Source organism: Monodelphis domestica, chromosome 2, assembly GCF_027887165.1.
Source record: "Monodelphis domestica isolate mMonDom1 chromosome 2, mMonDom1.pri, whole genome shotgun sequence".
Taxonomy (NCBI): domain Eukaryota; kingdom Metazoa; phylum Chordata; class Mammalia; order Didelphimorphia; family Didelphidae; genus Monodelphis; species Monodelphis domestica.
In genome coordinates, this window is record NC_077228.1 from 168,704,095 (window position 1) to 168,721,758 (window position 17,664).

Here is a 17,664-nt window from a genome sequence, read left to right on the forward strand (position 1 = left end):
GAAGTTCTCTATTTGGCTTTTAAAGCTCTTCACAGGGGGCAGCTGGGTAGCTCAGTGGATTGAGAGCCAGGCCTGGAGACAGGAGGTCCTAGGTTCAAATCTGGCCTCAGACACATCCCAGCTGTGTGACCCTGGGCAAGTCACTTGACCTCCATTGCATAGCCCTTACCACTCTTCTGCATTGGAGCCAATACACAGTATTGACTCCAAGATGGAAGGTAAGGGTTTCAAAAAAAAAAAAGAAAAAGAAAAAAAAGCTCTTCACAACCTCCATTTCCCAAGGGACATCTCCAGCATTATTATATTTTGCTTCAATTCCTCAACTCTATGGTTTGACCAAATTAGGCTTCTTATTCTCACTCACACATGATCTCCCACCTCTGTACTTTTATACTTGCTGTCCCAAGTACTTGAAGTGTACCAGTTTATCACTTCTTAGAATCTCTTGTTTCCTTCAAAATTGCACTTCTATTTGAATCCTTTCCTGATCCCCCAGCTACCAGTGTTCTCTCATCCATTTTCTTTGTACATGTATACAGCATTTTGTATAAGGTCAAGGTTATTTTTATTCTTGTTATCTCTTTTAGAATATATGTTATTGAGGATAGGGATTATTTCATTTTTACCTTTTGTATCACCAGTATTTAGCAGAGAGCCTGACACATGAAACGTACTTGTTAACTGACAGACTGATTAGCATGGAAAAGTGAAGACATGGAAGGGGGGGGCACTGTAGTTATCTTAAGATATTTTTTCATATGCAAGAGGAGTTAGCTTTCTTTTGCTTGAAGCCAGAAGGAAGGAGCAGTAAGTGGAAGTTGCAGAGAGTTTCATATAAGGAAAGATGATATGAGTCTTCAGACTTTCCAGCAGTGGGATGGACTGCTCCTGGAAGGAGTTATCAGTTGGGTTTCTTGTGTTAGGGATTGCTTTTCTCTCCTTATTCTTTTGTTGTTGTTCAGTCTTATCTGGCTCTTCCCCATACCACCACGGGGTGTTTTTGACAAGGATAATGGAATGATTTATCATTTCCTTCTCTAGTGGATCCTTTTGTCAGGGAATCAGAGCTTAAGTGACTTGTCTAGGGTCACACAGCTAGGAAGGATTTGAGGCTGGATTTGAATTCATGTCTTTCTGACTCCAGGTCTCTTAACCACAAAGTCACAGCTGCCTCCCTTTATTGTACCCACATGGTATTCTTCTTTTCTGCTGTAGAAGCTGTTCCCTCTTTCCCTCAGGAATGATATTTACAACCATAAAGTAAGACTGCTGAATTTTTAAAAACTTTAAAAAATTACATGTAGAATCAATTTTGTACAATTATTTTCTGACATTTTGTGCTTCAGATTCTCTCCCTTCCTCCCTCTCCCAACCCCAAGGTAGTAAATGGTCTGTTATAGGTTTTATCAGTGCTTTCATGCAATACATATTTCTATTTTCCCCACACCATGACAGAATACACATATCACACATACAATCAAAAACTCATGAAAGAAATTAAGTGAAAGATGAATGTGCTTTGATCTGTAATCAGATTCCAACAGTTCCTTCTTTAGATTTGAGTAACATTTTTTAACATGAGTTCCTTGTGGTTTTCTTTTGTGAGGATGGGATGAATGCTTCCCTGCTCATTTTTAGATTTAATTACCAAAAGTGTACACACCCCACTTGATCCTTAAGTAGGGGAGGTCTGTGACCCACATGTGCAATAGTGGGTGATGAATCAGAACCCACTGACTGCCTCCTGGGCAGTCCTAAGCAAAGCTTTAGCTATAATTGGTACATGTAAAAGTGGAGGAAGTCACAGGAATTGAAGCAAAGGAAATGTCTTTAAAAAGGAGTTACAACTTCCTGTGAGGAGTTCTTCATTTTTTGGAGTTCTGAGTTTGAATTGGAGGCTCTTGAAGAATCTGTTTTCTGAACCTGAGACCTTGGACTTGGTGAGACTGTTCTTAAATCTCTCCCTTTGAACTACCATAGGGGTGAGGGGAAAAGACTGACTCCTTTCCTGGATTTTCTGAAGGGACTAGCCTCAGGAGAGGTCTCCCCTTTTGAGAGAGGCTTTGTGACTGAAGCTCTTGCTTTATTCATCCCTAGGTGTTCGGCTCAAGGATGAGGCCCCTGTGGCTGAGGACTAACTAACCCTGTGTAAAAATGAATCTTCTTGTTATTATAAGAAATAGTTTTAGCTCACTGGTTAAGGTGGTGTATCAGTGAGGTATTGGGTGGATTGTGGGAGCAGGAACAGAGTGTGTGGGAATGCCTAAGTGAGAGAAGGGATGGCAGCCCCTTCTCTCTCTCTCTGAAGTGATAACAGGCTGTCAGTTATCACTTGATGCTCCTTGAGGAAATGGCTAAGGAGATTAGATGTCACTCTCCCCAGTCAGCCCCACTAGAGGAAGGTTTCTATGCCCCTTCCTCAGAGAGGATTAGTGGAAGGCCTTGATCAGGGCCTTACCACTGAGGGAATGGTCTTAGGCATGAGACCTGTTCCCAGTTTCTTGAAGCACTTTTCCTACTATGATTAAAAGATCAATACATAAATCTGACTGCTATTGAGGGATTTATTAATAGTGTTAGGTAAATTGGTTGAGGACAGAGGGTGTGGATAGCCCTGTCAAATTTCTAAGTGGTCCGTGGTCCAATGGACCTGTAACAGTGCCCACAGATGTCTCTGCCCCTTCCCAAATAAATAGCCCCTTCTATTGACTAAAATGCTAGTTTGTCCTGAAGAAATGAGTAATAAATAGTTCAAGGTGGCAGGGACAGTCAAGGGAAGTGTGTCCTGTTTTGAGAGTCCAAGCAGACCCCTCTAAGGGGACTGAAATGTCTTTCTTCAGAAAGAGAGAAGCAGTAGTTGTTTATTTGATGAGAGATCAGTAACAAGCTTGGAGAAAGAAGCAAGGTCCTCTCGGGTGGCTTCAGTAAATCCTTCAGCCTCCCAAAACTGGACTTCCCAGCTCCAGGTCCCAAGGTAGAAGACCAAGAGGATCCTCAGAATCTCCTCAGAACTGTATGTGTCCCACAAGCCCTTGCTGTTCAACTGTCACTCTACTTCTTTTCAGTGCTTTCCTTTAGAATTCCAAATCTCCCTGCCTCCATCCTAACACCTGCCTGGGTTGAGTCAGGGGTCGGAGCGAAATATTTAGTGTGTTAGGTTAGTTATCTTGCCCTAGCCTCTCTCTGAGTTTCTTACTTTCACTCTTTGTATATTTTATAAATAAATGGTTAAAAAATCATTTGGAATTAATTAAATTCCAGGCAACCACACTGATAAATTAAGTCCAACCCTTTATTTTTTACCCCTTACATTCTGGCCCTTACACTTTGGAACCTAGTTTTGCTGACAATAGTTTAGTCCTTCACAGTTGATCATTGTACATTTTTGTGACTGTATACACTGTTTTCATGATTCTACTCACTTCACTTTGCATCAGTTCATATAAGTCTTTCCAGAGCCTGGAGGATTTATTCATCTCTTAGGAGGGGAGAGACATTCTTCTCTCAGTCAGCAATCATTTATTAAGCACTTACACTGTGTGTAATTGGAAATCTTGTGCCTTTGAACTACATTTCCCAGGATCCCACTGACTTCCTGTCATAGACAGGGGATAAACAGGGTGGTCTTCTATGGCTAGCACCCTTTGCTTCCTGGTTTGTGACTGTGGTGGAGCAGGCTGTTTGAATAGGTAGATTATCCATGGGCATGTGGTTTTATTTTGTTACTTTTTAATTTTGTTACTTCTAGTGATTATTAATAAATCTTACAAAATATAATATTTGAAGTTCTTGTATATTAATTTTAATTTTTACATCTGTGCCAAACACTGTGCTAAACTCCAAGAAGGCAAGCCGGTCCCTGCTTTTGAGGAAAAACAGCCCAATGGATGAGACAACATGCAAACATAGATGGACAATCAAGATATAGACAAGATAATATGAAGTTAATCAACCATTAGCAGGAAAGGCTTCTTTTAGAAAGTGAGATTTTAGCTGGAAATTAAAAGAATCCAAGAAGCTAGGGGCTCAGGGGAGAGCATTCACAGATGAGAGATAGCTAGTAAAAATGCCCAGAGTCTGATGATGGAGAGTCTGGTGGGAGGAAGAGCCAGTTCAGTGTTCCTGGTTCACAGACTACATGCAAGTAAAATGAAAGAACACTAGACAGGAAGGAGGAGGCCAAGCTATAAACAGTTTTGAACATTAAAGAGATTTCTTATTTGATCTTGGATGTGAGGGGGAACCACTGGAGTTTACTAAGTAGGGGGGTTACATGGTCAAATTTGGGGGGTGGTGAACGAGTAGTACAGGAGTGGACTAGCAACCCCTGCATAAAAAGGGAATCCCTAAAAAATATAATTTTGAGGAGGACAACAGAAACCGGAGAGATGATGTGTGGACAAATTGAGGCAAACACACACAGATCAGATTGCAGGGATGAACCGCACAGAATAGTTCCTGTTATCTTCCTTTGTAGGGATATAATGAAGGAAGATAAAAATAGCCAACAATATGTGAATCAGGTATGAGAATATAGATCAGTTGAGAAAAGGAACCACTGACAGATTGACAGCCTAATCTCTAAGTGCAGATTGCATTGGCCTGCAGTCAGGTGAGAAGGGAGTAAAAGATTAAAGAAAGAAGATCTTTAGAGAGAACAATGGGGCTCCATAGAGGGTGTGCTTCCCTGGTGTGCAGCCAAGTTCCAAGTGAGAGAAAAGGAAGGTAAGAGGTGTGACAAGGAAATCACCTTAAAAAACTGATATATATTAATTTAAGGTCGCCAAGGAATTTAGCTATGTAATTCCTAAATGAAAACTCAAGTCAGCAGTCAACCTTTTATGGAGTTTTTAATTACAAACAGGAGGAAGAAAGGTATGAGAGAGAGAGAGAGAGAGAGAGAGAGAGAGAGAGAGAGAGAGAGAGAGAGGGAGGGAGAGAAGGGAATAGAGCTTAAATACCCCCTCTGTTTAGGCTGGGCTAAAAGGCCCAAGCCCTTAGATAGCTGAGGCAAAGAAAAGAGATCAGTCCCTATCACTCATGTGACCAAAATGGAGAAACAGTCTCAGGGGCCTCCACCTCCAGCCTCCTTCAGAGCAAGCTTCTCAGAGCACCACCTCTCAGAGCAAAACCTCTCGATCCACCCCTCAGTCCTCAGATCCCGCTATCTTCAAGGAAACCATCTCAGTTCCCTCCCGTCAGTTCTCACATCTACCAATCACTGTCCATATCTTCCCTGTGCCAATGGTGGCTCTAGCTTAACCCAGGACCACCCAGAGGTCTGCCCCTTTGCACATGTCTGTTGAAAGTCATATTCTCAAATAATTAAATTTTGATCTATGCTGCAGCCCTTCCTAAATCCTGTTAGGACTGAGTAGGGTGGAGATTGTAAGTTCCAAGACCTGGTTCTGTCATTCAAAGTATCTCTATTGTATCAATTCTAAAATCAATCATGACTCAAAGAAATTCCTGTTCTATGCTTAAGCATAGGTCAAAGCCCTTTCCATTGTTCAGCAAAAGGTTTCTGTCCTAAAGTAATCTTAAGTAGGGAGGAGAAGGACCCTCCCATGCCAAGGGGGGTTCACATTCCAATAGACTATCAGTAGGAAATTTTCCAAGTATGAAATTTCCCAGTGGGGAAATTTCCAACATTCATAAGTCTAAGAAATTTTAAGGTTTACAGAGGGGTATCTGGCTGTTCCTCCTTTTTTATTAAGGTAATGAGGGTAAAGGTACGTAATGCATATGCAACAGCACACAGTGGATTGCCATTGGTTCAAATGTAAATTTGAAGTTCCAGGCATGGAGTATTCTAACCAGGTGAAGACAAAGAAGCCTGGATTCTTAACAGAATGTTAAGAATGCTGAGATCAAAGGTTGAAACCTTTACTGCCATGCACAGGTCTGACCATGTGTTTCTTAATACAATTCCATAGATCAAACATCTACCTTATACATATACATGTGTGGACTGTTACAAGTAGAGTATGAAATTTGAGGCAGAGAGATCAACTAGCAGATCATTGCAATAGTTCAGTTGGGAGGTGATGAGGGCTGTACCAGAGGAGCTACAGTGTCAGAGGAGAGAAGAGGCTATATATGAGAGGTATTATAAAGGTAAAATGGAAAAGATCTTACAATAGATTGGACTTGGGAGGGGTGGTCAGTACAAGAGAGAAAAGTCAATGATGACATCTAGATTTTGACCCTTGGTGACTGGGAGAATGGTGGTGTCTTCCACCAATGAGTCTTATACAAATACTTAATTTTTTAAAATTTAAATTTAAATATTTTAATTTAATTTAATTTTATAAATTTAAATTAATTTATTTAGTCAATTTATGACATTATTCCTTGGTTACAAGAATCATATTATTTCCCTCCCTCCTCTACCCCCACCCTTCCTCTAACTGATGCACAATTTCACTGGGTATTACAAGTGTCCTTGATCAAAACCTATTTCCATGTTGTTGGTGTTTGGGTTAGGATGTTCATTTAGAGTCTACATCCCCAACCATATTCCCTTGACCCATGTATTCAAGCAGTTGTTTTTCTTCTGTGTTTCTACTCCCACAGTTTTCCCTCTGAATGTGGATAGTGTTCTTTCTCCTAGATTCCTCTGAGTTGTTCAGGATCATTCTATTGCCACTAATGGAGAAGTCCATTACATTTGATTGTACCACAGTGTGTCAGTCTCTGTGTATAATGCTCTCCTGGTTCTGTTCCTTTTGCTCTGCATCAATTCCTGGAGGTCTTTCCAGTTCACATGGAATTCCTCCACTTTATTATTCCTTTGAGCACAATAGTATTCCATTACCAACATATACCACAATTTATTTAGCCATTCCCCAATCAAAGGGCATACCCTCATTTTCCAATTTTTTTGCCCCCACAAAGAGCATGACTATAAATATTTTTGTACAAGTCTTTTCCCCTATGATTTCTTTGGGGTATAAACCCAGCAGTGCTATGGCTGAATCAAAGGGCAGACAGTCTTTTATCACCCTTTGGGCATAGTTCCAAATTGCCCTCCAGAATGGTTGGATCAATTCACAATTCCACCAGCAATGCATTAATGTCCCTACTTTGCCACATCCCCTCCAGCATTCATTAATTTTCTTTGCTGTCATGTTAGCCAATCTGCTAGGTGTGAGGTGATACCTCAGAGTTGTTTTGATTTGCATCTCTCTGATTGTAAGAGATTAGAACACCTTTTCATGTGCTTATAAATAGTTTTGATTTCTTTAACTGAAAATTGCCTATTCATGTCCTTTGCCCATTTATCAATTGGAGAATGGATTGATTTTTTGTACAATTGATTTAGCTCTTTATAAATTTGAGTACTTAGAGCTGGTACTTTGAAAAAACAAATAAAATAGATAAAATACTGGTAAATCTAATAGAGTAGGCATCCCTCCCACTCCCATCCAGATAAGCTTCATGAGGCTTTATTTTTAATCCAATCTTAGAGTGGGGTCTGATCAGAAACCCAGTTCCCTAGAGAAACACCCCAAGACTGATCTTAGGGTACCAAGAAAAGAAGTGCAAAATGATGTCAATTCTCACAATGTCCAATCTGTTGCCAATTGATTTCACCTTTGCAATATTTCTCAAATATGCTGTCTACATCTTTCATTTGGCAGTGCTGCCACTTTAATGCAGGCCCTGATCACCTCACTCCCTGCATTATTATAATAGCCTGCTGGTGAGTCTGCCTGCCTCAAATCTTTCTTTCTCTAATCTATCCTCCATTCAGCCACTAAAGGGATTTCCCTAAAGCTAGGTCTGACCATGTTAGGCTCCTATTTATAACCTCCCTATGCGTAACTCCCTATTACTTTCAGGAACAAATATAAAATATTCTGTTTGCTTTCAAAGCCCTTCATAATATAGCCTTCTAGTCATCTTACAATTTATTCCCCAACACATACTCTAATCCAGTGACAGTGGCTTCTTGGCTGTCCTAGGAACATACTCATTCTCTTGGCTCTGGGTATTTTCTGTGGGTTCCTGCCATGCCTGGAATGTTCTCTCCCTTCTTCTCTATCTCCTGGTTTCCCTTAAGCCCCAACTAACATCTTACCTTCTAGAAAGCCTTTCCTAACCCTTACTAATTCTAGTGTTTTCCTCTCTTATTTACTTCTTATTTATCCTGCTTATACCTTGTTTATACATATTTATTTTCTGATTATTTCTTTCATTAAATTATAAGTTTCTTGAGGGCAAGGATAGCTTTTTGCTTCCTTTTTTTATCCCTAATCCTTAACACAATCACAAGGCAAGCGCTTAATAAATAAATACTCATTTATTTTTTAAAAACTCTTTTGGTTTCAAGACAGAAGAGCAGTAAGGACTAGGCAATGGAGGTTAAGTGCCTTGCCTAGGAGGCAAGTACAGGTAGGCAGTATCTGAGGTCAAATTTGAACCCAGGACCTCCCATTTCCAAGCCTCATACCCTATCCACTGAGCCATCAAGCTACCTCCCTTACTACATGTTTATTGATTGAATCATTGACTTGTTTGGAATTGACCAAGTTTTTTATAAAACTGCCTTAATTCATTAATTCAGCTTGACGTCTTGATTAAAGATGAATAAATGTTTTTTGACTGACAGAGGTAAATCAATAGAAACTCTGCCTTTGCTCAGCCTCTCTGCCTGGGACAGAGCAAACAAGGGTCACTTGAGAGAATACGGAGGATACAAGTGAGAGTGTGCTGGAGTCATGTTGAATTGAGAGTGGATAGTTACCTTTTCAGTGAGTTCATTTAACACTGTGGGTATCTGTAAACTCCACTAGTTGGGGTTTGATTGTTTGCTTTACTGATGATTAATAGTTGAGATAAAACTTAAAAGTGTATCTAGTTCCTCCTTCTCCTTCTCCCCCAGAGAACTTTATCAATGCATCTCTTGTTGCCTCTCTTCCATTCTCTGGCTACTATGTTCAAGGAAGCAGCTATTTGCTACATTGGTTTGGTTTCTAACCTCTTAGGCCCTAGACTCCTCTCTGCTTCTGGCAAAGGAGGACCTTTGAATATCAACAGCCTGCTGGAGCCACTCTTCGAAGAGCTGCAGAGGGAAAGGGAGGGGAGGACCGGACCCTCTGTTTCTGGTTTTGAAGAAGAAATCCTTTTCTCAGCCCATTGTGCAGATAGGCAGATTTCCAATGAAAGTGCTACTTGCCTATAAGCTAGTATGTCTCCAGCTCCCCAGGGTCCTGTGTACCTTTGTCTGTCTCCTGGGTAAGTCTTGCTGCCTTTAACTGGGTTCCCTTTGTAGTGCCCTCAGCCTTGAGCCCCTGAGGAGAGCAGCGATGGGATCTCACCAAACTCTCCAGCTGAGGCTCTTGGTCTGAGGAATTCTGGGCGGGCTATGGCGGAGGGGAGCTCTACTCAACTCGTGGCTCCCTAGGCTGCTTTTGGTGGAGGGGGAAGTTGAAGCTTATTTTAGGGAAAAAACAAAACAGAAACAGAATGAAAGTTCAAGGAACTGAAGCTGAGAGGTGAGGCTGGGGTTGGTGTTTCAAGGATTGGGTCTTGATCCTTTGAGTAGAGAAGGGAAGGGGACATCTTTGTTTAGGTTATTTCCAGGGACCTCTTTGCCCCCATACTCCAGGTGGCTGATGGGAACATTGAGACAGAGGTCTTTTTCCATACCTGTGGTGAAGCCCCTGAGCCAGAAAGAAATCGTTTCCCTTATAAAGATGCTTCCCCTATCTCAGGGTCACAGAACCTTGCCTGTACATGTCAGATCAATCAAATTATATTTAAGGCAGAAATAGTTATTATCTCTCCCAAAGCTTCTGTCTCCCCCTCAAAAGGCCCCTATTTTCCACCAGCTTTAAACCTGGAATTTATAGTGGCTCAGTGTTCTTTCTGTGTTAGTTTAGCAGATATGCCCCACCTTGTAGCCAATATATTAGCAATGATTTCCCTACCAGTGTTTATTTCTGAACTGTCCTCATCTGTATGAGAATTGTTTCCATCCATACCTTTGTCATGACCTGAATTCCAGCTCTACTCTCTCTGAAAAGGTTCAAATAGAACATCCTCAAATTGGCCCTTCTTTTTTTTTTTTTGGTAGGATTGTCATTTTTATTATGTTAGCTAGTCCCACCCATGAGCAATCAATGTTTTTCCAATTGTTTAGATCTAGTTTTAATTGTGTGGAGAGTGTTTTGTAGTTGTGTTCGTATAGTTTCTGTGTTTGTCTTGGTAGATAGATGCCTAAGTATTTTATTTTGTCTAGGGTGATTTTATTTATTTTTTTAATAAGTGTATTTAGTCAATTTATGACATTATTCCTTGGTTACAAGAATTATATTATTTCCCTCCCTCTCCTACCCCAACCCTTCCCATAACTGATGCACAATTTCACTGGGTATTACTTATGTCCTTGATCAAAATCCATTTCCATGTTGTTGTTTACACTAGGATATTCATTTAGAGTCTACATCCCCAACCATATTCCTTCTACCCATGTATTCAAGCAGTTGTTTTTCTTCAGTGTTTTTACTCCTGCAGTGTTTCCTCTGGATGTGGATAGTGGTTTTTCTCAAATTGGCCCTTCTCAACCTGCCCTCTTTCTTTCTTTCTTTTCCAGTCTTTTTACAATTTACCTCCCTATATTCTGTGATCCTGTGACCTTGGCCTCTGTGAATAAGATATTCCATCTCCTGACACCATACATTTTCTTTTCTTTAACCCTTACTACTTTACTTTTTTACTTTAACTTTACTGCATATTAGTTCCATGACAAGAGTGGTAAGGGCTAGGTAATGGGGATTAAGTGACTTGAACACTTAATTTAGCTATGAAGTGACCAAGGCCAGATCTGAACATAGTTCCTCTTGTCTCTGGGCTTGGCTCTCAATCCACTGAGCCAACTAGCTGGCATCAACTTCATTCATTTTTGCCGGCTGTCCCAAATGCCTGGAATGGTCCCCTTTCTCATCTTTGCTTCCCATCTTCTCTGACTTTCTTAGAATATCAGTTTAAGTGCCACTTTTAGAAAGGAACATTTCCAAGTTCTTCATAATCTTAATGCTTCTGATGTGGGAGAAACACACCCAAGTCTGTAGCATGGTCTTGCCCCCAAAATGGGAGACTCAAACTCCATTCAATTCAGAAGTAAGAAAAGAATTTTATTTGAAGAAGAGATGGTTTTTGGTGGTATAATAGCCTAATAGCTGGTGGAATAGTCCAGGGGCTAATCAGGTAGCCTTAGAACTGATGAATAAGCCCAGAAGCTAGTGGAGCCTCTTTGGAGCTAATAATATGGTGTAACAGCTCCACTGTAGAGTGGCAGCTTCCACACCCTGTGGATCAGGGTTGGCATATTTATTGGGGTCTAGTAGCTTAGCATCTCCCTTTCAAAACTCAAGTGGAAGCATGTTTTGGGATTTGTTGCCATAGGAATAAGTAGCATGTGAAAGATTGGGGAATTCTTCTGGAATGCCAGAGTCCCTGGTGTGGAGGTTCCATGTACCTCCATTGTCCACTTTCTCATCATTTGTCAACTCTAGAGAGGTCTCACTGGTCTCCTAGAGTGGAAACTTGCTGGAAGTTGGGAGTGGGAGGGTGATACATTGGAAGACCATTATAGGTAATTAATTATTTCTAAGACCACAAAGTTGATGCCTAGTATAGAATATTACAGATCTAGTACACAGAATGGATAATTGAATAATCTACAATTCATGCTTGAACAATGCAGACACTACAGATTTTGTAGTTGATGTTTAACCAGTGCTAATTGGTAAGAAATGCAAGATTTCAGAGTATGAGGATCCTGGTCCCATTACTGCCTTCTATTAGCATCACTTCTCTCTCCAGGTCTGGAGAAGGATAAATGTTGTACTAATGTTTCAAAAGTGATGAGAGAATTATTATACAAACCAGATAAGTCAATTGAATTTCTGTTCTTGGTTATTGAATATCTTGAAAAGGAAGTGATGATTACCAAGGGCTGGTACAAATTCTTCAAGATCAGATCATTTCAGGTTTGTCTCATTTTTCATTCTGAAGGGGCTATTTGACTGTTAGATCAGTAGAATGCCATAGCTAGAGTTTATGTAGATTTTTTTCTTTATCTTTTTAAAACCCTTACCTTCTATCTTAGAATAAAATCTGTATATTCAATCCAAGGCAGAAGAAGGCTAAGGGCTAGGCTATGGGGGTTAAGTGACTTGCCCAGGGTCACACAGCTAGGAAATTTCTGAGGCCAGGTTTGAACCCAGGGCCTCCCATTTTTAGGTCTGGCTCTCAATTCATTTACCCCCCTAGTTGCCCCTATAATATTCCTCTTGTGGATAGGATAGAGATATGGGCTAGCCAGGAGGTATAGCCAGATTCAAAGAATAGTTATTAATCATTCAACATCAACTTGGAAGGGGTATCCAGGAGAGTGTATCAAGGATCCATGCTTGAGCCTTTCCTAATTAACCTTTCAATTGGTTACGTCAGTAAACATATAGAAGACATGGTTAGCCAATTTGCTGTGGCAGCTACATAGTGGTAAGATTAGTTGATAGGTTGGGTAATAGAATCAGGATCCCAAAAGATCTTGACAAGGTAGGATATTAGATCAATTTTTTAAAAAACATACTTGTGATTTCAATGATCTAGGGAGTTCCTGGTGGGGCACTACCTCCCTTAATGCATATCAGAGCTTTGTCTTCTCTAATATTCTTAGATAGTTGTCTACAGGCATCAAGAGGGTCACATAGCCAGTGTAGGGAAGAGGTGGGACTTGAACCCACACCTGTATGTCTCTGTACTTGCATTTTACAAGTACAAGATGACAGTCCTGGCTGGATAGCAATTTATCAGGAAAGACTTGGCAGTGTGATGTGGCAGCTAAAATAAATGGGATCTCAGAGTGCTATAGTGTTCAAAAATCAAAATCAAGTAGTTTCTGATCTGGAAATATCACACTTAATTCTGAGTTCTACATCTTAGGAAGGATATTGATGAATTGGAGGATGTCCAGAAGAGGACCGCCAGACTGGTGATAAGCCCTTATGACATATTACACGAGGATTGATTGAAGGAACTGGGTAAGTTTAGGGTAGGGAAGAGAAGATGGTGGTGAGATAGGAATATAACAGCTTGAGGTATTGAGGGATTTCATATGAAACAGGAAAATTAGACTTGTTCTGTTTGATAGAATCAGTAGCAATGGGTAGAGGTAAATTTTGGCTTAATGTCAGGAAAAACTCCTCCCTGAGCACCCCATACACCCCATATATATATATATATACTTGCTATATTATAAATGCATACCCAAAAAGCTTTAAACTATGGGAACCTGCCATTTATTGATAAAATGTTATGGGACTGTGATTAATATTTGTGTCTGATTCTATAAAAATGGATAAAAACAAGGAGCACAGACTTAACCTGAATAGTGCCAAAAAGAGAAAACAGGAAAAACTAGTCTGAGACTCGAGGTTGTGATGCTTGACATATATTATGTCGTAGAACTTCCTTGTATCTATACTTTTTTTGAAGTACTCATAGAAGTACAAAATTTGACTATCATGCTGCCTCCCTATATCCCTGAGAATGACAAAAGTCAGACAAAAGGGAATGACACTTCCCTATCAAAATAGAATTTTAGTTCTTTTTCTTTCTTAGAGTATGATAATTTCCTGTAGTCTTGGCTACAAATGGGTCAGTGAAATATTACTGCATTCTGTCCTACAGACTTTTGGGATAGAAATTATTTTAAATTGGATATATATAAGGGCCTGTTAGAAATTTATTAAACCCAAATAAGGGCCTATTTTGAATTTTTTCCCTTATGTTATTGGTTGTTTTTCTCTTCTTTTGATGAATTGATTCATACAACCCCATAACTCAACATTGCATCCTGAGCTAAACTGGATATTTTTTAACATCCACTTCAGGAGGGGATTGTATTTTAATATAAAAATCCAAGATTTTGAATTTTTTGTTCGAGAAAAGATCTTCAAGGAAGAAGCTTGCTAATTCCTAAATCCAGAGAATGAACTATTGCAGAAAGATGCCAGAAAACCCACACTACATCAAGAAGATCAAGAATGAATTTTGGGTGTGATTGATTGAACTGAAGATTGATTGAACATTTATTTGTAAATGTATACTTTTATGCCAAGGGGACTGCCCCTAATTTGGCTTTCTGTCAATGCTCCTAGCAAAACATTTGTTTTGCTTTCTTTCTTTTCTATTCCTCCCTAACTACTGTAATTTCTTCTTAGAAAATTGAATATTGTATACGTCTGTAGTTAGAAGTGCGTTTAAGACTACAAGATGATTATGCTAAATGATCAATGGGGAGACTAGTCTCCCAATGATCATCAGGGGGGATTGTGAATCTTAAAATTTCTCAAACTCTACTTCAGAAGATTTGATTATGCTATTCCCCATTTTTAACAATGGAGGTACTTGGTCAGGAATGTATTAAGGACTTTTAAAATTACTCCACCCTACTCAATGCCTTAGGGGAAGATAAAGTTGAAAACTCCTGATTGAACAATGAAAAGTCCCTAACTCATACTCATAGTGAAGCTTAAACCTTAAGCTAGGTCTATTTTTAGATCTAATACAAAAAGTCCTCTGTACCTATAAAGGTTAAATTAGTGCCTAAAAGGTCAAGTAACTTACAAAAGTCAAGCTTAAGAAAAGAGGTGTGAAGTACTCAGTAGATTTAGTCTAACCAGAGAAGGTGAAAACAAAAGAAGATGAGAACTAAGAATGGGCATTCCTGGGAAAAAGCATCTACTGTGATTGGTAGACGTAAAAATTTAGAGGAAGTGACATTAGAGAAAATTTCTTTAAAAGGAAGGGATTTACTGAGTTGGAGTTAGTTTTTGGATTGGAAGTTAGTTGGAGTTGGAATTTGGAGGTTTGGAGCTTGCTTGAAGACGATCTTGTGGTGAGTAATAAAGACTGACTTGCTCTCCCTTAGGCTCAGGCCTAGGTCATTTGGCCTAGGTCCTTTCTACTATTCTCTCTCTCTCTCTCTCTCTCTCTCTCTCTCTCTCTCTCTCTCTCTCTCTCTCTCTCTCTCTCTATTTTTCTCTCTCTCTCTCTCTTTCTCTCTCTCTCTCTCTCTCTCTTTCCCTTAATTCCTTCATTTATATTAATTAAAATCTCCATAAAACCCAGCTGATTTGGGTATTTTAATATTTGGGAATTTTCCCATGGCGACCACTTAATTTTAGATTTTAAATCAAAACACTAAAATTATCCTTTACAGTTTGGCCAAAACATTCACAGTATTGGCAACCACATTTTGGTGGTTACATTTGTTACTAGAAAGCTAGAAGGATGCTGGGCCAGTACTGCTCCTCTCCCCCTTGCCTGAGGATATTTCTCATATCACCAGCCCCTCTAACAGATTCATCATCACTGGGCTAGGCAATGGGGGTTAAGTGACTTGTTCAGGGTCACACAGCTAGGAAATGTCTGAGGCAAAATATGAACTCAGACCTCTCATCTCTAGGCCAGGTTCTCTATCCACTGAGCCATCTGGCTGTCCCTGTTACTCTTCTTGAATATTTTCTAGGACCTTAGCTTTCATTCTTGACTTAAAAAAATTCTTACCTTCCATTTTTAAATCAATAATGTGTATTGGTTCCAAGGGAGAAGAGTGATAAGGGCTAGGCAATGGGGGTTAAGTGACTTGCCTAGGAAGTGTCTTAGGCCAGATTTGAACCAATATCCTGCCATCCTCAGGCCTGACTCTCTTCCCGGAAACACCTAGCTGCCCCTATTCTTGCCTTTTTCATACATTCTTCTAAGAGAAAGATGTCAGGCCTAACAAAAAGGTAAAAAGGGCCTTAATGCAGGGCATTATTTCCTCTGAAATTTGGTTAAGCTCTTATTAACTTTCCCTTCTTCAGATAAATCCAAAAAGAACTCTAGCCTGGAGAAATTTAAATCTGAATATTTCCAGTTGAATTAAAAACCTCTTTACAGTTCCATACCATCTGGTTGATGCCTTTCCTAAAACTTGGCATTCAGGGCTGAACACGGGTCAAACGAGGACAGAATACAGCAGGACTATGACCCTTCTTTTTGCCTGTTAATGACATACTGTTTACTCATAGAGATCTTGCAAACACCTTAAACCTACAGATCTTTTTCAGAAAAATGATTCTTTAACCATGTTCCTCTCACCTGATTCTTGGAAAATTTATTTTTTTAATCCAATATAGATGTATCTTTGTGTCATTGGTATTCTATCTTCTCCCCACTGTGTAATAATTAAAATAGTTGGTTGTCATAAACTGTAGTGATTAAAATAGTGGAAGACATAAATTGTGGCAGATATGAGTGGATGAGTAAATTGTGACTGTAGAAAATATGGTTTCATGAAAATATGATTTCAAAACAGTGTCTTGTTTTAAATCAAATATAAGGTGGTCACCAGGGAAATATTCCCAATTATTAAATATACCCAAGACAGCTGGAGATTTAATTAATACAAATGTGGAATTAAAGAAAAGGAGAGAAAGAGAGAAAAGGGGAATAATGAGAAAAGGATAGGCCGGCCCAGGGAAGCCCTGGCCAACCAAGGCCTAAGCCCTAAAAGAAAGATCAGTCAGTCCTTAATCACTCACCACCAGATTTGTCCAAACAAGGATTCTAGTGACACCAGGCCAGCTTCATCTCAGTTGCCTCCACCAGCTCAATCCTGAATCTGAATCTCTGAATGAATCTGAGCTCCTATTTAAAGGGAATTTTCTCCTATGTCTCCTCCCCTAAGTTCTCACATCTACCAATCACAGTAGATGCTTTTCAAAGGACAGACCATTCTTAATTCACACCTGAGTAGACTAATCTTTTGAGTAATTCACACCTGAGTAGACTAGAATGTCTGAGTAAGTTTCTCACCTCTTTGCTCCTTGTAAGTTCATAAGTTGCCTGACCTTTATAGGTACTTAGCACCCTTTTGTATTATATCCCAAAATAGGCATAGCTTAAGAACTTTTTGCCTTACTATAAGTATGGGTTTAAGTGCTTTTCATTGTTCAGCAAAGAGTTTACAACTTTATCTTCCCCTAAGGCAGACTTAAGTAGGGGTGGAGTAGAGTTCTCATATTCCTGATCTAAGTAGAGTTCTCACATTCCTGATCTAAGTACCTTCACTGCCCAAATGGGGAATGGTCCCAATGGGGTAGGGTCTGAGAATTTTTAAGGTTCACAACTGCTGGATACGACTTTATGTTCTCCAACTTCTTGTCTGTCTGACAGCTGGTGAATGGAGGTAATAATGCTCAGAATTGGTGAGCCATAAAGTAAATATAAAGTGAAAAGTAAAGTAAAGCATAAATGTATCACGTGGGCTGTGATCAAGTCAGCCACCTGTCAGGATGTTAACAAGAAAGAGTCCCTTTGGGTAGGGTTTTATATGGAGTATGGAAGGAAGGCAAGGCGACAGAAGAGCCATGGCCCCTTCCTCTAAGCAGCTCTGAAGGAGGCATTGCTCCCTAGTCTCCAGGTGCTCCCAAACTGCCATAGACAGAGCCATAGAGCTAGGTTCATGGGATAAGTATAAGTGGCGTCCTTCCTATTTGTGTAACAAAGCTGAATGTGGTGATGAAGCTGGAGGCCTGCTTGATACTTGTCTGTGGATAAGTCATGACCAAATTTGCTCTGGCAGCAAAGGCCATAGGCATC

The 17,664-nt window shown here is 39.9% G+C and overlaps 2 protein-coding genes across 6 annotated transcripts in view; one reads left to right on the forward strand and one right to left on the reverse strand.

The window, feature by feature from the left end:
- The window catches only part of LOC130453513 (SLAM family member 5-like), a 196,455-nt gene that overhangs the window by 42,427 nt on the left and 136,364 nt on the right, over window positions 1-17,664 (reverse strand). The gene's annotated exons all lie outside the window — the stretch shown is intronic.
- The window catches only part of LOC103105951 (SLAM family member 5-like), a 61,359-nt gene continuing 52,819 nt past the window's right edge, over window positions 9,125-17,664 (forward strand). For 2 of the 3 annotated variants that reach the window (XM_056816209.1, XM_056816210.1), the window contains exon 1: window positions 9,125-9,240. In XM_056816209.1, coding sequence (XP_056672187.1) covers window positions 9,165-9,240 — 76 coding nt within the window. In that variant the 5' untranslated portion in view covers window positions 9,125-9,164. Of the gene's footprint in view, window positions 9,241-9,262; window positions 9,501-17,664 lie in introns of those variants that run through there. The other variant, XM_056816211.1, reaches the window with a different exon arrangement.